The sequence below is a fragment of the Macaca fascicularis genome, chromosome 4 (assembly GCF_037993035.2).
Source record: "Macaca fascicularis isolate 582-1 chromosome 4, T2T-MFA8v1.1".
Taxonomy (NCBI): domain Eukaryota; kingdom Metazoa; phylum Chordata; class Mammalia; order Primates; family Cercopithecidae; genus Macaca; species Macaca fascicularis.
Window position 1 is genome coordinate 133,077,016 of NC_088378.1, and position 21,791 is coordinate 133,098,806.

The 21,791-nt window shown below is 39.2% G+C and overlaps 1 protein-coding gene across 14 annotated transcripts in view; it reads left to right on the forward strand.

The window, feature by feature from the left end:
- BTBD9 (BTB domain containing 9) overlaps nucleotides 1-21,791 on the forward strand; it is a 506,404-nt gene that overhangs the window by 89,604 nt on the left and 395,009 nt on the right. The window contains exon 7 of one of the 14 annotated variants that reach the window (XM_074038167.1): nucleotides 10,191-10,638. The exons of 12 other annotated variants lie outside the window; for them this stretch is intronic. In XM_074038167.1, the coding sequence (XP_073894268.1) occupies nucleotides 10,191-10,197 (7 nt within the window). In that variant the 3' untranslated portion in view covers nucleotides 10,198-10,638. Of the gene's footprint in view, nucleotides 1-3,282; nucleotides 3,340-10,190; nucleotides 10,639-21,791 lie in introns of those variants that run through there. One more of the 14 variants, XM_074038162.1, reaches the window with a different exon arrangement.

The window sequence follows — 21,791 nt, forward strand, 5'->3', positions numbered from 1 at the left end:
ATCCATTCTCCCCACTGCTGTGATCCTAAAATGCAGACTAAACCTATTGTTCGCCAGTGTAAAACCTTTGAGTGGCTCCTCCTCGTCTATACCATGAAACCCAAGATCCATAACACAGAGGCAGTATAGTGTATTGGTTCAGGGTGCAGTTCTAGAGTCAGTCTGCCTGGCTTTGAATTTGGCTTTCATTTATTAGCTGAGTGATTTTTGGCCAAGTTACTTACCCTCTTTGTCCTCAGTTTGCACACCTATAAAATGGAAATAACAATAGTGGCTTCTTTGTAGAAGGTTTGCTATGATGTTTAAATTGCATGAGAATAATATAAAGGGATTAAAACAATGCCTAGAGTAGAGTAACACTTAGTAAGTGTTAGATCCTGGCCTACTTTGCTAGTCTCATTTCCTGCTGAAACATTAAGCACCAATCAAACCAAACTGCTTCGAGATTCCAAGTGTACACTGTGCTAGTTCATTGTTCTGTATCTTTAAACATGATATGCCCTTTGCCCGGAATGAACATCGCCCTGCCTGATGCCTGAGCATTGTCTTCCCTCTGAAGATTCCCAAACCAGTCTGAATAACCTGAGTATTGTAGGTATTAAAGATTCAGTGAAGTACAGATTGCACAACATGTCTGTCTTCATAGAAATTATGTTCTACTGGGGAGAAAGAGACAACAAAATAAATAAATAAAGCAAGAAAGAGGATGTTTATGGGGTGGGTTTGCAATTTCAAATAGGCAAGGCCTCATTATAAAGGTGACATCCGAGTAAAGACCTGAAGATTAAGGAACAAGCCAATGTGGGCAAAGAGTGTTCCAGGCTGAGGGAACAGCAACTGGCTCTGGTATGCTCCTGGAATAGTAAGGAGGGCACTAGGGCTGAAGCTGAAGAGAAAGTAGTATAAGACAGTGTCAGAAAAGAAATGGGGCCAGATTGCAGAGTGCTTGGTTGAGTGAGATTGACAGCCACTGGAGGGTATTGAGCCAAGGAATCCTGTGATTTGATTGTTGTAACTTCTAGGTAGACCATAGGTTATATAAGAGCAGACACATTCTAACAAGAATAATTTAGACAAAAGATGGTGGTGGCTTGGATGAGGGTAGAAGCAGTGGAGGTAGGGATTGCTTTAGATTCTGCCATATTTTGAAGGTAGAGCCAGTGGCATTGGCTAATAGATTTGATATGGGGTAAGAAAAAAAAGAAAGAGGACGGGCGTGGTGGCTTATGCCTGTAATCCCAGCACTTTGGGAGGCCAAGGTGGGCAGATCACGAGGTCAGGAGATTGAGACCATCCTGGCTAACATGGTGAAACACCGTCTCTACTAAAAATACAAAAAATTAGCTAGGTGCGGTAGCACGTGCCTGTAGTCCCGGTTACTTGGGAGGCTGAGGCAGGAGAATCACTTGAACCCAGGAGGCATAGGTTGCAGTGAGCCGAGATCACATCACTACACTCCAGCCTGGGCAACACAGCGAGACAATGTCTCAAAAAAAAAAAAAAAAAAGGAATCAAGGATGATATCAAGATTTTTACCTGAACAACTGAAAGGATAGAACTCTATTAGACTGAGATAAGGACAGTGAAGAATAGGTTTTGGAGTAGCTCAGTTTGAACATTTTAGATCTGAGATGCCTTTTAGATGTCCAGGTGGAGATGTTGAAGAGGAAGTTGAATATATGTCTAACGTCCAAGGGAGAAGTCTGCGCTGGATACGTAAATTTAGGAGTTATTAAGCCATGAGACTGGATGAGGTACCAGAGGAAGATCCAGTACACAAGATTGAGAAAGAGCTCTGCCTGTGAGGCAGGGGCAAAGTGGTGGCTCGGCGAGGATAGTTTCTTGAAAGCCAAGGAGGGAAGTGTTTTCACAGAGGATGGAGTGATCAACTGTGTCGGGTGCCAAGAGGTCATGTAAGATGAAAACTGATGATTGATGACTAGATTTTGCAAAATGGAGATCCTGAATGCCCTTGAGAAGCAGTTTTAGAGGAGTGGTAGGAGGAAAGCTGAATAGGAGTAGGTTCAAAATGGAAAGAGGGACTGGGAACAGCATGTATGGACAACTATTTTGAGAAACTTACCTGTGAAAGAAAGGAAAGCAGTAGGGTGGTGGTTCCCTACTCTGAAGGCTTAGCTGCACAGTCACTTCTGGTGTCAACTGTCTGGGAGAAGTTATTTTTGCAGAAACCTTGTTATTACCATTAAGATTTTTTTTTTTTTTCCTCTCCTGACAGCTGTCATTTTGGATTGCTTCTCTCCTTTAGTTTGACAGTTCCTAAGTTAGGACCTACTGAAATCTTACTTTCTTCTTGATTCTCAAACAGTAAGCAAAAAAGAGCCAGCCTGTTTGGGGACAAACATACTGCCCTCCAGAGCAGTTTGCCAGGGCTCTCAGTTTAGAGACATCACATTTCTTAAGACTTGGGGCAATGCCATGGGAACAAAGGATGGCTAATTTATCTTGAGTGCTTCTGTGCTAGCACAGTGTTGAGTGTTTTCTATCCATTATCTATTTAACCATAATAGCTGGTTGGGTGATACAGATTTGTGAAGAGAAACTTACAGTTAAATAACTGGGATTTAGCATCATGTTTTATCTTTCTAGTGTTGATAGCTCATTGGAATACTGAGGGATGTTTTGCGAATGTCTCTGAAGTGCGAGGCGCATTTTTGAAACTGGGCATTAAAAGGAGTCACATTGTAGGTTACTTTTAAAAAATACTATGAACTTCTGGTTAAGAAGATAGCCTTCACTTCAGTTTATACTGAGAGACTAGATTTGGGGTAAAACAGCCCAATCCAATGAAAATCCTCCAAGAGATCTTAAATCCTTAGAATTTACAAGTCACCTTTACCCATCGGTTCTCTTGTCCCTTTCTGCAGTTATTGATTTTTCCTGGTGCCTTTTCTGTAATGTCTGCCTGGCCCTATCCATTTCCTTATGGATTTATTGCTCATCTTTTTACATTGCTCTCTTTAGAGGAATACTATGTCAAACTTTTATCCCTTTTATCAGGTTACAACAATTTAAAAGTAGATTGTGCTCTTGGCCTAAACATATTGACAGTGACCCTTAACAGTATTTGAATTATAGTGTGGTTTTCAGGTAAACATCTTAGTACACTGTTTCTTTTTGTGTATGGACCTCACTTCTTTACCTATTTACATATCTCTAGGGAAAGATTAATGTGTGAGTTGGGAAAAAAATATTTTGCTTTGAAATTGCTCTATTCTTTCTTTCAAGATGCCATCTAGGAATGCACTATTTTGAACTTTGTAGGCACATTTTCATTTTAAAAGAAGAGGAAAAATGACTTGAAAAAATGTGTTGGCAAAACCTGAAAAGAAAGCTCTACAAAAAAAGAACTCTAGCCCGACAAGAGAACAGGAAGAAATGATTACTGATGATTTCAATTTTCAGTAAATTACAAAGCATACATAATAGACTTCGAAGAGAGATGATTCCTATGGCATACTTCATGCTGCCTTCACAGATAAGTGTGTAAATGAAAGGGAAATGAATTGTTTCAGCCTGAAAAATCTATACCATTTTGGTGGAGTGAAAATGAGTGAAATTGAAATAATCCTATCACTTCTTACTGAAAATATAATGTATAAATGTTTTTGATGTGTTTCTAGAGAACAGTGTACTTACAGATTTGTTGCAGAGAAACATAATTTTGAGTCAGAGGTAACTAAATGAGTATAAAAAATAAGGGTATAGTAGTGTTTTATGTAATTTATACTGCAAAATTTGAAAATTTGAAATATTGCTGTGTAAGTAGGAATGTTTTTCAACTCCTTAGAACTTAGCAAAATTTTCACAATGGAAAATAAACTTCATTCATATATTCATTTAACACATAATTACTGAAAGCCTACAGTGTGCCAGATAATATTAATAAGACAGAAAAAGTCCCTGCCACTAAGGAGCTTATATTTTAGAAGTGAAGATAGATAATAAATAAGCTATCATATAGCTAATTCTACCATTTCACTTATCATATGATATGTGTTGTGAAGTTTAGGATTCTTTGAGAGTTCCTCCCTGAGGAAATGATGTTTAAGCTGAGACTTCTAGGTGGTAACCAGGTGAAGGAGAGGGAGAGGTGGTGCAGGATGAAGGAATAGCATGTACAGAGACCTTGAGATGAGAAGGAACTTGATGGGCTCAAAGAACTGAGAAAAGCAAAAAGTTGGACAATGTGGTTGGAGCAAGTAAACAAGGATAGAGAAGGTGAGAGTGTTGTGGATTTTGAACTTTATTATGAGAACAAGGAGAAGCTATTAAAGGATTTGTTTTAGCAGGTTAATATTTATTTTATCTTATTTTATTTTTTTGAGACAGAGTCTTGTTCTGTCACCCAGGTTGGAGTGCAGCATCATGATCACAGCTCATTGCAGCCTCGACTTTCCAGGCTTAAGCGATCCTCCCGTCTCAGCCTCCTGAGTAGCTGGGACTACTGGCATGCTCCACCATGCCCAGCTAATTATTAGTATTTTTTGTAGAGACAAGGTTTTGCCATATTGCTCAGTGAGAGATGTGTCACTCTTCCTTTCACTTGAACACTTAGAGGACATTGTCACAATTGGCGTACTTTCAATATTGTCATGTTTCAGGGAATAGGGAGGCCCAATGAGAGAGAGGGACATGGGGGAAGAGCCAGTTGATGGAGCAATCAGATAAATGGAGCAACATTTATCCATTGAGTTCACCATTTTGTATGGATGAGGCTCGTGATGCCCCAAATACAATTACAATGGTAACATCAAAGATCACTGATAACAGATCACCATAGGCCGGGAGCGATGGCTCACGCCTGTGATCCCAACACTTTGGGAGGCTGAGGTGGGTGGATCACCTGAGGTCGGGAGTTCGAGACCAGCCTGACCAACATGATGAAACCCCACCTCTACTAAAAATACAATATTAGCTGGGCGTGGTGGCAGGCACCTGTAATCCCAGCTTTTTGGGAGGCTGAGGCAGGAGAATCACTTGAACCCGGGAGGTGGAGGTTGCGGTGAGCCAAGATCATGCCACTTCGTCACTACTTCAGCCTGGGCAACAGAGTGAGACTCTGTCTCCAAAAAAACAAAACAAAAAAAACAAACAAGATTATCATAACAGATATGATAATAATGAAAAGATTTGAAATATTGCAAGAATTACCAAAACGTGACAGATTTATGAAGCAAGCATGTGCTGTTGGAAATATAGTGCTAATATGCTTGCCCAAAATAGAGTTGCTGGAAACCTTCAAGTTTTGAAAAACACAGTATCTGCAGTATAATAAATCAAAGAGAAATAGAACGAAGTATGTTTGCATTAAAAAATCACCATGTGTATCAATTAGGGATACATTTTAGTACAAATCACAGGAAATTTTGGCTTAAATAATTGGGGTGTTTATTCTTATTAGATGATAGGTTGGTATAGGAATTCAGCAGTACCTTCAGAAGCCAGGCTATTTCTGTCTTTCCACTCTGATATTCTTGGTATGTTGGCATTTGTCCTCATTCTTGTCTTTGTAGATCCATCTCCAGCCCCTTGTCAATATTCCAGGCAGGAAGAACAAGAAAGTCTAACAGGAAGGGGCAAGGCCCATATCAGGAAAGAGAAAACTCATCGGATAGAACCTTTGTGTCATCCTACATCCCTTTTTCTCATGTACCACATCTAATCCATCAGCAAATCTTAGGGGCCCTGCCTTCAGAATATATAGAGAATTGGAACCACTTTTTACCATATCCACTGCTACTACCTGATCCAAGCCATCACCTTCTCTGTTACATTATTGCAGTGGCTTGATACCTGGTCTACCTGCTTCCATTCTCACATTCCTATAGTCTGTTCTCAACCCCTGGAGCATTTTGTGTGTGTGTGTGTGTGTGTGTGTGTGTTTTTAATATTAAGGTGTAGGTCACATATAAAATTCATTCTTTTAAAGTGTGCAATTCAGTGTTTCTTAGTATATTCCCAAAGTTGTGCAACCATCACCACTATCTAAACCAAGAGATTGTTCCTTTCTAAACATAAGTCAAAACCTTCTTAAAACTGTCCAATTATGGCCGGGCATGGTGGCTCATGCCTATAATCCCAGCACTCTGGGAGGCCGAGGCTGGTGGATCACCAGAGGTCAAGAGGTCAAGAGGTCAAGACCAGCCTGGCCAACATGGTGAAACCTGTCTCTACTAAAAATACAAAATTTACTTGGGTGTGGTGGCACATGCCTGTAATCCTAGCTACTTGGGAGGCTGAGGCAGGAGAATTGCTTGAACCCGAGAGGCGGAGGTTGCAGTGAGCCGAGATTGCGCCACTGCACTCCAGCCTGGGAGACAGTGCAAGACTCTGTCTAAAAAAACAAACAAACAAACAAAAACTGTCCGGTCATTTCTCATCTCAGGGTAAAAGCCAAACTTCCTGAATGTTCTGCAGTGTCCTACATGATCTGACTTCCTGTTATCTCAGACTTCATCTCCTATAACCATCTCCCCTTATCACTCTTTTTTTTTTTTTTGAGACAGATTTTTGTTCTTGTTGCCCAGACTGAAGTGCAATGGCATGGTCTTGGCTCACTGCAACCTCCGCCTCCTGGGTTCAAGCAATTCTCCTGCCTTAGCCTCCCAAGTAGCTGGGTTTACAGGTGCTTGCCACGACGCCCGGCTAATTTTTGTATTGTTAGTAGAGACGGGGTTTCACCATGTTGGCCAACCTGGTCTCGAACTCCTGACATCAGATCCACCCGCCTCAGCCTCCCAAAGTGCTGAGATTACAGGCGTGAGCCATCAAGCCTGGCCCACACCCTCATCACTCTTCAACTGCATTGGCCTCCTTACTGTTCCACACCAGATGAGCTCCTGCTACAAATCCTGTACTCTTGCTGTTCCCTCTACCTGGAATGCTTCCTTTCTCACCTCCTTCCAGGTTTCCTCAGATGACACCCTTTCAGTGGGCTGTTTCCTGACCACTCTATTTAAAATTGTAGCACCCTCCCCATATACATACATATACACACATACACACACTCACACACATTCACAGCACTCCCTCTTTCCCCTTATGTTTTTATTCAGTTTTTATCAGCTTATAATATATAGTTATCTCTCAGTATCCATGGGGACTCCCATGGATACTAAAATCCCCAGATACTCAAGTTTCTTATATAAAATGGTATAGTATTTGCACATAACCTATACATATCCTCCTGCATACTTAAAGTCATCTCTGGATTACTTACAATACCTAATACGATATGAATACTATGTAAATAGTTGTTATACTGTAATGGTTTTTAAGTTTTACAATTTTTATTATTTTTAAAAAATGTTTTTGATCTACAGTTGGTTGGTTGAATCTATGGATGTAGAATGCATGGATATGGAGAGCCGACTTACTATATAATTTACTAACTTTTGTTTATCATCTGTCCCTCCCTATTAGATTATAAATTCCTTCAGGGCAGGGTTTTTGGTTGTTTGAGCTCAGTACCATGAACAGGTGCAATGTGTATTTTTTGAATGAGTAAATGAACTCTGTCATGGCATCCCAACCTGCAAAAAAGGCTAGCCTCCAGATTAGAAAAAATGAGAAATGAATTGTAAATGGGTATTGACTGAGTGCATTGAAAATTGTAAGAGCTCTTATTGTAGTGCATTGTTTATTTGACAAACATTTATTACTAAGTGCCAATCACTGCAATTATAATGGCAAGTAACACATTCATGGTCCCTGCATCATTTACATTCTAGAGGGGTGATATATACAATAGATAAATAAAACAGTAAACAAGGTAATGTTAAAGAGCAATGATTGCTATGAAGAAAATCAGACAAGGTGATGGAAAGTGAACATGGTGAGGGTGGGTTATAGGCTTGGGTGGGGAAGTAGGGTAATGCCTCTGTTGCCAGAGGAGACCTTTTTAGAAAGTCATGTTTGAGCTAACACCTGAATAACAGGGAAAAGTCACCCATGTGGATATCTGTGAGAAGAGCCTTTCTAGATTGGTGACAAGGACAAGAAAGAAGGCTTGTATGGATAGAGCATAGTGAGTCAGGGGAGGGGCAGGAGATGAGACTGGACAGGTCAGATTATGCAGGGCCTTTTAGGTAAGAGTTTAGATTTTTATTTTAAGACAATATGAAGTCATTAGAAGGTTTAATCAGGGAAGTGATATGATCTGGTTCACATTTTAATGGAGTTAAAGAAATAAAATAGAATGTAGTTCACGAACTCTTTTGCTTTCAGTAGCCGGGTAGTATAAAAGTATAAAACAGATCCTTAGAAGCAAAATAATATTGCATTGATAATAGCAACTTTCTTTGGGCCTAAGTGTTAGGAGGCAATGGAGGGCATAGACCCTGTGTTAAGAGGTGTAGCCTCTCCTGAGTCCCACCCAGGTTAGGCCAAGTGGAATCATATGCCCAGTGCTGCCAGCTTTTTTAATTTTCCAAGAGAAGTAAAGAATCTAGAGTGTTTTGTTAAACTCTTAGATTTATAAATATTATCAATTAATTTAAGTAGTTTATAAAAATATTATGGGCCAGATGGAATAGCCTTGCCGGTCAGATAGGATCTCATAGATGGCACTTTGCAATTTCTGGATTAGTGTGATGGCAGTGGAAATGCAGGGGGAAAAATGAGATTGAGGTATATTTTGAGGGTGGTAATGACAAATATAACGGATAGAGTGGATGTGGAAGAGAATGGGTAGAGAAGAGAATGAGAGAGGGAGACATCCTTGACACTGGGTTTTTGGCTTGAACAGCTGGGTGAATGGGGGTGCAATTTAATGAGATACAGAAACCAGTAAGAAAGACATACGTGGGTGTGGGAAGACCAAACATTTAGTTGAGACTTACCAAGTTTGAGATGCATGTGAGTCATCAAATGGAAGTTTCCAGAGAGATTTGGATACACAAGACTTGTTTTTAGAAAACAGGTCTTGTGTATATATAAGAGATAACAAATTGAGAGTTACTGATACATAGTTTGTAGCTGTTGGGTAGATGAAATCAACTAGGGAAAGAGTAGTGAAGGCCACCTGTCCAGGCTTTTCTAACAAAAATTAGAATAAATATGAATAATATGCACTTCACTTCAGGAGTCTTTCATCTGAATTGACCAGAAACATTGTCTTTAAGTTGCTATTCATCATTGCACTTGCATCCAGCATTAAGACAGCTACTGTGTTTTCTTGACTTGATGTCCTTCTCATCAAGCTGTGAATGTATGTGAAAGAGAAGGGCTCTGTTTACTACAGACCATGGGAAGGCAATGCTGTGTATAAAGTATTGCCACTCTAGCATGTAACATCATAGAACGCAGCATGAGATACATCACATCTCTGCTTTGCTTTGGAGTTAATTCAGAGTAGTGATTTTATGTTTTTAAAAAATTTATACTTAAACCCTTAGGTATCTTAATATTCGCTTCCAGTGAGGCACCGCTGAAGCTCTCCTGCTAGTCAGCACAAGTCTTTGCTGTCCAGGGATACCAGTGTTTTCTTGAGATAGACTTTTTATTCTATAAATCTTTATAAAGTTTGCACTTTGGGTTGACCTTCAGGTATAAGACATACTGCCTTTGTTTAGTACTTAAAAAAGAACAAAAAGTAAATCTGAACAGAGCCAGGCTTTCTTTTTCTTAGAATTTTGTGTCTGCTTTTATACCACATAAGTGCCCAGAGGCATCTTAAGATGGACATGATTTTACCAATCTTAAATAAAAAATAAATGCTTTATAGGTTTGGGATTTGCAAGTGTGTAATATGCTGCAAGCCAGCGGAATCTGTTGTAATACAATAAAGTTTATTGTAACATAAACCAATTTATCAAAAATATGGCTCATGGATTACTAGCCTAATCCATAAAATCAGACCTCCTATGGAACATTTCATATTAATTTATTATACCTCCACCATGTGTATTATTACTTAGCACTTATTACATGCCAGTGACTTCTTAGGCACTGAACAAAATCAAAAGATGGAACTTGACCCAGGCCAAAAAGTTGTTTGATGTTTTGGCACAGTAGCAAGGTAGAAGAAGAAAAGTCGTACTTTCCTGTGTGCCCCCATTTTGGTGCCTGTGCCCGTAGTATACTTTTGAGTCCTAAACTATCTCAGCCCCATTTTAAAATTTGGAATACATATAGAAGTGCTTATGATTCACATGTCCCATTCATTTTAGGTATTGATAAAGAACCTTGATTTTTAAGGAAAAAGCGCTAAGAACATCAGCATCCGTGCCCTGTGAGAAGCCTTTAAGATCGGCAATCCAACCACCTAAAAGTTTCTAGAAATATTTGTTTCTCTTAGCCTGTGAACTCTAATAGAGCACAATTTTTCTTTAGTTGCACGTCTATGAGCGTAATTCCGTATCAAGCCTAACACAGAATCATGTTTTAAAATATCTTATTTTTAACACCTGTAGTCAAATCTCATTTATCTCTCACAGTTGGTTTACTTTCTATTTTATTTGTGGTGGGCTTTTATACCCATATTGAATTGGTTTAACTACTAGTTTTCCTTTCATCATTTGGCTTGTACCCAAGGAACTTAGTTTATTTTTCATATTCTTCTGAGAAAATGTGATGAAATAAATCGCTTTTAAAAATTAATAAACTGTTCAAAGCCAACTAGTAGTGGTTTGCAAGTTATTTTTGATCATCTGTGCTTCTACCTTTGGTTAATATCAAAAGTTGTCTGTGGCACAATATAATTCTTGAGCACAACAGTGGTCTTTTGGTTATAAATACTTATAACATCAGCCGTCTATCCTATTTGAATTTACACACCAGAGTCTCAGATTCTTTACTGAACACCTACCCATATTTGAAATTAGTGTTAACCCCAGGTTCATTTCGTTAGAGGAATAAATATACTTAATAAGGCTGAAGTTGGTATTATTGGGTTGAACTAAGATACAGTCATTAATTAATGTCACATTCATTGTTGACATTGAATATGGGAAATGTTATTAAAAATTTGGTAAACAGGTCTGGGTGCAGTGGCTCATGCCTGTAATCCCAGTGCTTTGGGAGGCCAAGACAGGAGGATTGCTTGAGGCCAGGAGTTTGAGACCAGCCCAGGCAACATAGCGAGATTCTATCTCTACAAAAAAACTTAAAAATTAGTTAGGTTTGCTGTAATCCCAGCACTTTGGGAGGCTGAGGTTGGTAAATCACTTGAGCTCAGGAGTTTGAGACCATTCTGGACAACATGGGCAAGACCCTGTCTCAAAAACAACAACAACCCCTCCCACCCCATGTGCCAAAATTAGCTGGATGTGGTGGTGTGTGCCTGTAGTCCCAGCTACTCAAGAGGCTGGGGTGTAGGGATCACATGAGCCTGGGAGGCAGAGGTTGCAGTGAGCTGAGATTGCACCACTGCACTCTAGTCTTGGCTACAGAGCGAGACTCTGTCTCAAAAAAAAAAAAAAAAAAAAAAAGAAAGAAAAGAAAAAAAAGAAACAACTGGTTAGATATGGTGGCACATGCCTGTAGGCCCAGCTACTCTGGAGACTAAGGTGGGAGGATGGCTTGAGCCCAAGTATTTGAGGTTACGGTGAGCTATGATTGCACCACTGCGCCCAGGCTGGGTGTCTCTTTTGGAGGGGATAAAAGGTAGACAAAGGACTGTTTGCTAAGGTAAATTTTGATGAAAAATTAATCTAGATAATAATTTGGGGGTATTGAAATTACTTCTGCTTATATATAGGAAACGTTAAAAGAAATTGCTCCTGCTTATATATAAGAATGTTAAAGTACTATGTAGATAACGTCTGTCACTCCCAGGATGTACTTGGATTGCAGAATTAAAATCACAATGCATACTTTATCATTTCTCCCACTCCTCCCACTCCATTTGCCTTTTATTATTAGTGTTGACAATGCATGTGTTTCTCAGAAACCCCTTAATTTCCCCAAAGTAATTTGCAATTCTGTCTCTTGGGTTTAACACTATGGACTTAACCATTACTTTTTTATCTTAAAAAAACTAATGAATTCCTAGGCATCAAGTGTGTAGGAATAGATTTATACTGAGATATTCTTTCTGACAAATTAGTACTTCAGTACTACAAATTTGCAAAGAGTGGTTTTGGATTCTAACATGTGGGTCTGATGTTTAATTTTATCAATAACTGTTAGTAAGGGTACAGATTAAACAATTGCATCAAAGAGACCCAATGACATTGATAAAAGTAGAAGGTTATTTTTCTCTCACTTAACAGTCCAGGGCTGACAGGCAGGCTCTTTCTTATGACCTCACGGTACTCAGGCTGGCAAGGTGGCTCTGCCGTCCTGCATGGGTGACTTCCATGGTTCCTTTGGTGGACTCTGTGATAGCAGAGGAGAGTATGCCCAATGTATTAAGGCCAAGGCTTGAAAGTGTTATACATCACTACCACTCGCTTCCTTTGGCGAGAACTTAGCTATTGGCTACACCTACTGGCAAAGGAGAATGGAAAGTGTAGTCTTAAGTTCAGTAGCCATGTGCCAGCTAAAATTTGCCGTAGAAGGGAGGACAAGTTTTAAAGGTCTTCCACTCAGTCTTTTATCTAATGTTTTCTTTGTGCATAGCATAAAATTCCATGTCATATTGTCAATACCTTGGAGCCAAAATGAAGCACTTTCTCTAACTCCCCATTCTCACCTCTCAAAAATAAATAAAAATTAAAGAGATACGCTTGCCCTTGTGTTAAAGTGGAAGATTAACCAGATACGTTAGATCTGGAAAATCTGCAGAAATTGATAGAATTATTTCCTGCCCTGCAGGAGTCTTTGATAATTTGTGTATATTTACATATCCACAGAAATACGTCCATCAGAAGTCCTGCTGGCCATTTGTGGAAGATAATAAAAGGAAATTCAAACTGAGATAGATTCTGGAAGAGTATATCAAAGCACTTTATAGGGGTGTGGTTGTTTCCAAGGTTAAGAGTGTGGCTATTGTAGTCTGATGCCTTTGTTCATTTGGAACATTTAACTCTGTTTTTTGGAGTAGAGACTTATCAAGTACCCCCATAATTCCTATATAATTCTCTATACACAGAACAGTGCAACAATTCTACAGTCTACAAGTATTTCCGATTTTAAAAAAAATCATCTTTAATTTTGTGGGTGCATAGTAGATGTTTATATTTCTGAGTTACATAAGATATTTGATACAGGTGTACAGTGTGTAATAATCACATCAGGGTAAATGGGATATTAATCATCTCAAGCATTTGTTCTTTTCTCTGTGTTACAAACAATTCAGTGATACTCTTTTAGCTATTTTAAAATGTGTAATACATTATTGTTGACTGTAGTCACCCTATTGTGCTGTCAAACACTAGATCTTATTCATTCTATCTAACTAGATTTTTGTATCCATTAAGCATCCCCACTTTCCTCCACCCCCGGCACTCTTCTCAGCCTCTGGTAACCATTATTCTACTTTCTATCTCCATGAGTTCAATTGTTTTCATTTTTTTAGCCTCACAAATAAGTGAGCACGTGTGAAGTTTGTCTTTCTGTATCTGGCTTATTTCACTTAACATAATAACCTCATCCATGTTGCGCAAATGATAGGATCTTATTCTTTCTATGGCTGAATATTACTCCACTGTGTACCTCATTTTCTTTATCCATTCGTTGGTTGATGGACTCTTAGGTTGCTTCCAAATCTCAGCTATTGTGAATAGTGCTATAGTAAATATGGGAGTGCAGATAGCGCTCCGATATACTGATTTCCTTTCTTTTGGGTATATACCTAGCAGTGGGATTGCTGAATCATATGCTAGTTTTATGTTTAGTTTTCTGAGGAACCTCCCAACTGTTCTCCATCATGATTTGTACTAATGTATATTTCCACCAGCAGTGTACGAGGGTTCCCTTTTCTCCACATCCTTGACAGCATTTATTATTGCCTGTCTTTTGGATAAAAGCCATTTTAACTGGGATGAGATGATACCTCATTTAAGTTTTGATTGGCATTTCTCTGATGATCAGTGATGTTGAGCACCTTTCCATATTCCTGTTTGCCATTTGTATGTCTTCTTTTGAGACATGTCTATTCAGTGGATTATTAGATTTTTTTCTTATAGAGTTGTTTGAGCTCCTTATTTATTCTAGTTATTAATTGCTTGTCAGATGGATAGTTTGCAGATTTTTCACCTATTATACGAGTTGTTTCTTCACTTCGTTGATTGTTTCTTTTGCTGTGCAGAAACTTTTCAACTTGATGTGATCCCATTTATCCATTTTTGCTTTGCTTGCCTGTGCTTTTGGAGTATTACTAAAGAAATCTTTGCCCCTTCCCATGTCCTGGAGAGTTTCCTCGGTGTTTTGTTTTAGTAGTTTCATAGTTTGAGATAGTAGATTTAAGTCTTTAATCCATTTTGATTTGGTTTTTGATGTGGACAGAGTTTCATTTTTCTGCAAATGGATATCCAGTTTTCCCAGCACCATTTATTGAAGATATTGTCCTTTTTCCAGTGTATGTTTTTGGCACCTTTGTTGAAAATTAGTTCACTGTAGGTGTGTGGATTTGTTCTGGATTCTTAATTCTGTTCCACTGGTCTATGTATCTGTTTTTTAATGCCAGTAACATGCTGTTTTGGTTACTTTAGCTTTGTCATTTAATTTGAAGTCAGGTAATGTGATTCCCTTCAGTTTTGTCCTCTTTGCTTAGGATAGTTTTGGCTCCTCTGGGTCTTTTATGGTTCCATATAAACTTTAGGATTGTTATTTCTATTTTCTGTCAAAAATGTCATTGGTATTTTGATAGTGATTGCATTGCATCTGTAGTTTGCTTTGGGTAATATGGACATTTTAACTATATTGATTCTTCTAGTCCATGAACATGAAATGTCTTTCCATTTTTTTGTGTCCTCTTCAATTTCTTGGATCAATGTTTTATAGTTTTCATTGTAGAGATCTTTCACTTCCTTGGTTAACTTAATTCTTAGGTATTTAATTTTATGTGTACTTGTTGTAAATAGGATTGCTTTCTTGATTTCTTTTTCAGATTGTTTGCCATTGATGTATAGAAATACAACCGATTTTTGTATGTTGATTTTCTATCTTTCAAGTTTACTGAATTGATCAGTTCTAATAGTTTTTTGATGGAGTCTTTAGATTTTTCCAAATATAAGATCATACCCTCTTCAAACGAGGATAATTTGACTTCTTCATTTCCAAATCGGATGCTCTTTATTTCTTTCTGTTGTCTGATTGCTCTGGCCTGGGCTTCCACTATTACATTGAATAACAGTGGTGAAAGTGGGCATCCTTGTCACATTCCAGATCTTAGAAGAAATGGTTTCAGTTTCTATCCATTCAGTACAATACTAGCTGTAGGTCTGCCTTATATGTCTTTTATTATATTGACGTATGTTCCTTCTGTACCCAGTTTCTCAAGGGTTTTTCTCATGAAGGGAGTTGAATTTTATCAAATGCTTTTTCAGCATCAATTGAAGTGATCATATAGTTTTTGTCCTCATTCTGTTGATGTGATGTATCACATTGATTTATTTGCATATGCTGAACTATCCTTGCATCCCTGGAATAAATTCCAGTCATGATGAGTGAACTTTTTAATGTGTTGTTCAATTCCTTTTGCTAGTATTTTGTTGTATATTTTTGCATCAGTGTTCATCAGGGGTATTGACCTGTAGTTTTCTTTTTTTGATGTGTCTTTGTCTGGTTTTGGTATCAGGGTAATACTGGCCTTGTAGAATGAGTTTGGATGTATTCCCTCTTCTTTTTTTTGGGAATAGTTTGAGTAGAATTTGTATCAGTTTTTATTTAAATGTTTGGTAGAATTCAGCAGCGAAGCCATCGGGTCCCAGGCTTTTCTTTGCTGGGAGAATTTTTAATGGCTTAGATTGCATTACTTATTACTGGTCTGTTTAAGTTTTGGATTTCTTCATGGTTCAGTCTTGGTAGGTTTTATGTGTCTAGGGAATGATGCATTTCTTCTAGGTTTTCCAATTTATTGGCATATAGATCCTCATAGCAGCCTCTAATGATCCTTTGAATTTCTGCAGTATTAGTTGTAAAGTCTCATTTTTCATCTCTGATTTTTTTTTTTTATCTTCTCTCTTTCTTTCTTAGTTAGGTTAAAGGTCTGTCAATTTTATCTTTTTGAAAAACCAACTCTTTGTTTCATCAGTCTTTCCAATTGGTTTGTTTCAATTTCATTTATTTCTGCTATGATCTTTATTATTTATTTTCTTTTACTCATTTTTGGTTTGATTTGCTCTTTTTAAATTCTTTAAGATGCATCATTAGGTTGTTTATTTGAAGTTTTTCTTTTTTGATGTAGGCACTTATAGCTATAAACTTTCCTCCTACTGCTGCTTTCATTGGATCCCATAGGTTTTGGTATGTTGTGTTTTCATTATCATTTGTTCGAAGAAATTTTTCAATTTCCTTTTTAATTTCTTCATTGACTCACTGGTCATTCAGAGCATATTGTTTAATTTTCATGTTTTTGTATAGTTTTCAGAATTCCTTTTGTTACTGATTTGTTTTATTCCATTGTGATCAGAAAAGATGCTTGATATTATTTTTATTTTTTGAATGTTTTAAGACTCATTTGTGACCTAACATATGGTCTATCCTTGATAAGCTTCCACATACTGAGGAAAAGAATGTGTATTCTGCAGCCACTGGATGGAATTTTCTGTAAGTATTAGGTCATTTGGTCTATAAGTGCAGATTGAGCCTGACATTTCTTTGTTGATTTTCTGTTTGGAAGATCTGTTCAGTGTTGGATGTGGGGTGTTGAAATCTCCAGCTATTATTCTATTAGCATCTCTCTCTTTAGCTTTAATATTTGCTTTATATATCTGGGTGCTCCAGTGTTGGGTGCATATATAATTGTTATACCCTCTTACTAAATTGACCCCTTTATCATATATAGTGACCTCTTTGTGTCTTCTTATAGTTTTTGTCTTGAAATCTATTTTGTCTGATATAAGTATAGCTACTCCTGTTCTTTTTGGTTTCTATTAGCATGGAATGTCTTTTTCCATCTTTTTATTTTTAGTCTATGTGTATCTTTATAGGTGAAGTGTGTCTCTTGTAGGTAACAGATCGTTGGGTCTTGGTTTTATTATTATTATTATTATTATTTAATCCATTCAACCATTCTTTGTCTTTTGATTAGAGAGTTTAGTCCATTTACATTCAGTATTATCATTGGTAAGTAATTACTTACTCCTGCCATTTTGTTATTTGTTTTCTGGTTGTTCTGTGTTCTCTTCATTCCTGTCTTCCTTTTAGTGAAGGTGCCCACTTGGTGCTCTACTCGCCTGTGGCCAAGGTGGTACATAAGTGCAAGATAAAGTCCCCCTTACTTTTCCTTTCACTTTTCTCAAGCAGAAGGAGTCTCTCCCTGTAGCCACCACAGCTGGGGATATGCTGAGTCTCACCCAAGGCCCATGGCATACCTCCTGGGTATTGCTGTTGGTTATTCAGGGTTCAAGGGCTCTTTAGTCAGCAGATGATGGATCCTTCGAGGACTGGGCTCTTCCCTTCAAGGCAGCAGGTTACCTTTTTGGCCAGGGTACATCTAGACGTGTCATCTGAGAGCTAGGGCCTGGAAAAGGGGCCTGAGGACTCTGACTGGTACCCTATCCTACTGTGGCTAAGCTGGTATCCAAGATGTAAGACAAAGTCCTCTTTATGGTGCCCTTTCCTCACTTCAAGTGGAAGAAAGGGGTCTCTTTGCAGGGAGCTGAGCAGCCTGTGGTTGGGGAAGAGATGGCGAAAACACCCCCCTTAGCTGGTGTCTCAGTAGGTCACTTGTCCCCTCAGTCTCTCAGCTCTGAGCCCAGTTCAGCCCTAGAACTCACCTACGAGTATAGTCTCTTGTGGCCTAGACTGCCTTTCATGTTTATTTAGGATCCCACAGAACTTTAGCCCACATTGGGGAGACTTGCTGAAACTCAAGTTCTGACTGCTGGGATTGGCAATTCCCCTCTGGCTAGGGCTGGTCTAAATGCTCCTGCTGTTGTGGGCATCAGCTGAGTTCAGCCTAGTTTTGCTTTCTGCTATGACAGGGCACCAATGAGTTCAATGCAGTGCCTTGCAACTGCTGCTCTCCCTCTCCTAAGTGCACAGATTCCTTCTCTGCATCTTGTGGCCACTGCCACAGGATGGGAAGGGGGTAGTGTTGGCAATTCAAGACTTCGTCCTGTCCTCTTTAGTACCTCTTTCAGGGATATGAAGTTAAACCCGGGTACTGTGAGTGCTCACCTGAGTTTTGGTTCTTATGAAAGTGCTTTTTCTGTGTAGATAATTGTTAAATTGGTGTCCTTGCAGGAGCAGGAGTAGGGGTGATCAGTGGAGCCTTTTATTCAGCCATCTTGCTCTGCCTTCTCCTTGCCTCTCCCTGTTGTAGGTTTTTTGATTTAAGGTTATCATGAAGCTTGAAAATAATATAACCCAGTATTTTAAACTGATGACAACTTAATAGTGATTGCATAAACAAGCTAATATACAAACATAGAGAAAACTAATAAAAACTCTACACTTCAACTTTACCTCCCTGCTTTTTTTTAACTTTTTGCTGTTTTTATATCTTCTTATACTGTCTTCAAAAGTTGTTGTAGTTTCTATTTTTGATCAGTTCATCTTTTAGTCTTTCTACTCAAGATGTAAGTAGTTTACATACCACAATTACAGTGTTACAGTATTCCATTTTTTCTGTGTACTCTCTATCAGTGAGTTTTTTACCTTCAGGTGATTTCTTATTGCTCATTAACATCCTTTTCTTTCAGATTGAAGAACTTTCTTTAGCATTTCCTGCAGGAAATGTCTGGTGTTGATGAAATCCCTCAGCTTTTATTTTCTAGGAATGTCTTTATTTCTCCTTCATGTTTGAATATTTTTGCTGAGTATACTATTTTAGGATAAAAGTTTTTCTCCTTCAGTACTTTAAATATGTCATGCCACTCTCTCCTGGCCTGTGAGGTTTCTTCTGAGAAGTCTTCTGCCAGACCTATTGGAACTCCTTTGTATGTTGTTTCTTTCTTTATCCTTGACCTTTGGAAGTTTGATTATTAAATGTGTTCAGGTAGTCTTCTTTGGGTTGAATCTGCTTGGTGTTCTGTAACCTTCTTGTACTTGAATATTGATATCTTTCTGTAGGTTTGGAAAGTTCAGTTATTATCCCTTTGAATAAATTTTCTACCCCCACCCCTTAAAGCTTGTAACTCTTAGATTTTCCCTTTTGAGGCTGTTTTCTAGATCTTGTAGGTGTGCTTCATTCTTTTTGAATTATTTTCTTGTTTGTTTCCTTTGATTGTATACTTTCAAATAGCCAGTTTTCAAGCTCACTTAATTCTTCTGCTTGATCAGTTCTGCTGTTAAGAGACTCTGATCCTTTCTTCAGTATGTCAGTTGTACTTTTCAACTCCATAATTTCTGCTTGATTCTTTTTTATTTCAGTCTCTTCATTAAATTTATCTGGTAGAATTCTGAATTCCTGCTGTTTTATCTTGGATTTCGTTGAGCTTCCTCAAAACAGCCATTTTGAATTCTCTTTCTGAAAGGTCACTTATTTCTGTCTCTCCAGGAATGATCTGTGGTGCCTTATTTAGTTTGTTTTGTGAGGTAGTGTTTTCCTGGATAGTCTTAATGCTTGTGGGTATTCATCAAAGTCTGGACACTGAAATTAGGTATTTATTGTAGTCTTTTGCAGTTTGGGCTTGTTTGTCCTTCTTGGGAAGGCTTCCCAGGCAGTCAAAGGGATCTAAGTCTTTGGTCACTGCAGCTATATCTGCTTTAGGATCACCCCAAGCTCAGTAACACTGTGGGTCTTGCAGACTCGTAGAGGTACCACCCTGGTGGTCTTGGGTAATATCCAGGAGAATTTCCTGGATTACTAGGCAGAGACTCTTCTTTTCTTTACCCCAAACAAATGGAGTCTCTCTGTGCTGAGATACCTGGAACTGGAGGAGGGGTGATACAGGCTGTTAATTCAGACCTGAAGCCAGCTTAGCAGTGGGTCTTGCCCACAGTGACCACTGCCTGGCTATGGCTGATGTTCATTCAAGGCCCAAGGGCTTGTCAGTCAGCTTGTGGTGAATGCTGCCAGTCCTGAGTCTCTTCCTTCAGAGCAGTGGGCTCCCTTCAGGCCCAGCACAGGTCCAGAAATGCCACCCAGGAGTCAAGGCCTAGAACTGGGGACTCCAGGAGCCCACTTGGTGCTCTATCCAACTGTGGCCAACTTGGCACCCAAGCTGCAAGACAATGTCCCATTTGCTCTTCTCTCTCTTTATCTTAGGCAGAAAGGATCTCTTCCTGTAGCCACCACAGCTGGGAATGTGGTGGGTCTCACAGCTGAAGGCAGCACAGCTCTTAGTCTTACCCAAGGCCCACAATGAGTACTGCTTACCTGGCTGTTCCTGTTGATTATTCAGGGCCCAGGAGCTCTTTAGTCAGCAGGTAATGAATTCTGCCAGGACTGGGTCCTTGCCTTAAAGGCAGCAGTTCCTTTCTGCCCAAGATGTGTTTAGAAGTGTCATCTGGGAGCTAGCACCTGGAATGGGGGCCTCAGGATTCTGTCTGGTGCTATATTCTACTGTGGCTGAGCTGGTATCCACGTTACAAGACAAAATACTCTTCCTTCTCCTCTCCTCTCCTCAAACAGAGGGAAGAAGTTTCTCCCAGAGCTGTGAGCTATGCTGCTTGGGATTGGGGGAGGGGTGTTGCAATCTCTCCCATGGCCACCCTGGCTTGTGTATCACTGGGTCACGTGCCCTCCAGGTCCACTGGGTTCGAGCCCAGCACAGCCCCAGGACTTGCATAGAAATTTCAATCCTTGTGGTCTAGATTGCCTTTCCAGTTCATTGAAGGCCCCAGAACACTTTAGCATGTGGTGGCAGGGCTTGCCAGGACTCATCTTCTGAGCCCTGGGGTGGGCAATTTCACTCTGACTAGGGCTGGTTTAAATGCTCCCTCTGGTAGGTGCCAACTGAGTTCTGCCCAGTGCCGCTTTCCACTGTGACAGAATTCCACTGAGTTCCAATGCAAAGTCCCACAGTCACTACATTCTGCCTCCCTCCAAGTGCACAGTTTCTCTCTTTGTGCTACATGGCCACTATTGGGGAATGGGGGAGGGATGTTGTAGGTGATTCAAGATTGTCTTTCCTACCCTCTTCAGTGCCTCTTTCCTTAATATAATATTATTATAAAACAAGGTATTATGATCACTTACCTGACTTTTCATTCTTATGAAGGTGCTTTTTTATGTGGATAGTTGTTAAATTTGGTGTTCTTGCTGGAGGGATGATCACCGGAGACTTCTATTCAGCTATCTTATTCTACCTCCCTATTTCTGATTTTCATGAGAGTGATTTCTCATGATTAAAAAAAAGTGGGAATCATGGTGAAACAGTCTTTCCTTTCCTAGGAAATTAGTTTCTGATTATGATTCTGACTTATATTGATGTGGTTTAACTACAATGCAGAATGTGCTTGTATTAGTCCCTTTTCACACTGCTGTAAAGATACTACCCAAGACTGGGTAATTTATAAAGGACAGAGATTTAATTGACTCATAGTTCTGCATGACTGGGGAGGCCTCAGGAAACATACAGTCATGACAGAAGGGGAAGCAGGCACCTTCTTCACAAGGTTGCAGGAGAGAGAGTGAGCAAGAGCAGGGAAAACTGCTTTATAAAACGATCAGCTCTCGTGAGAACTCACTCACTATCATGAGAACAGCATGGGGGATACTGCCCCTGTGATCCAATCACCTCTCTCCCTCGACATGTGGGGATTACAGTTTCTTC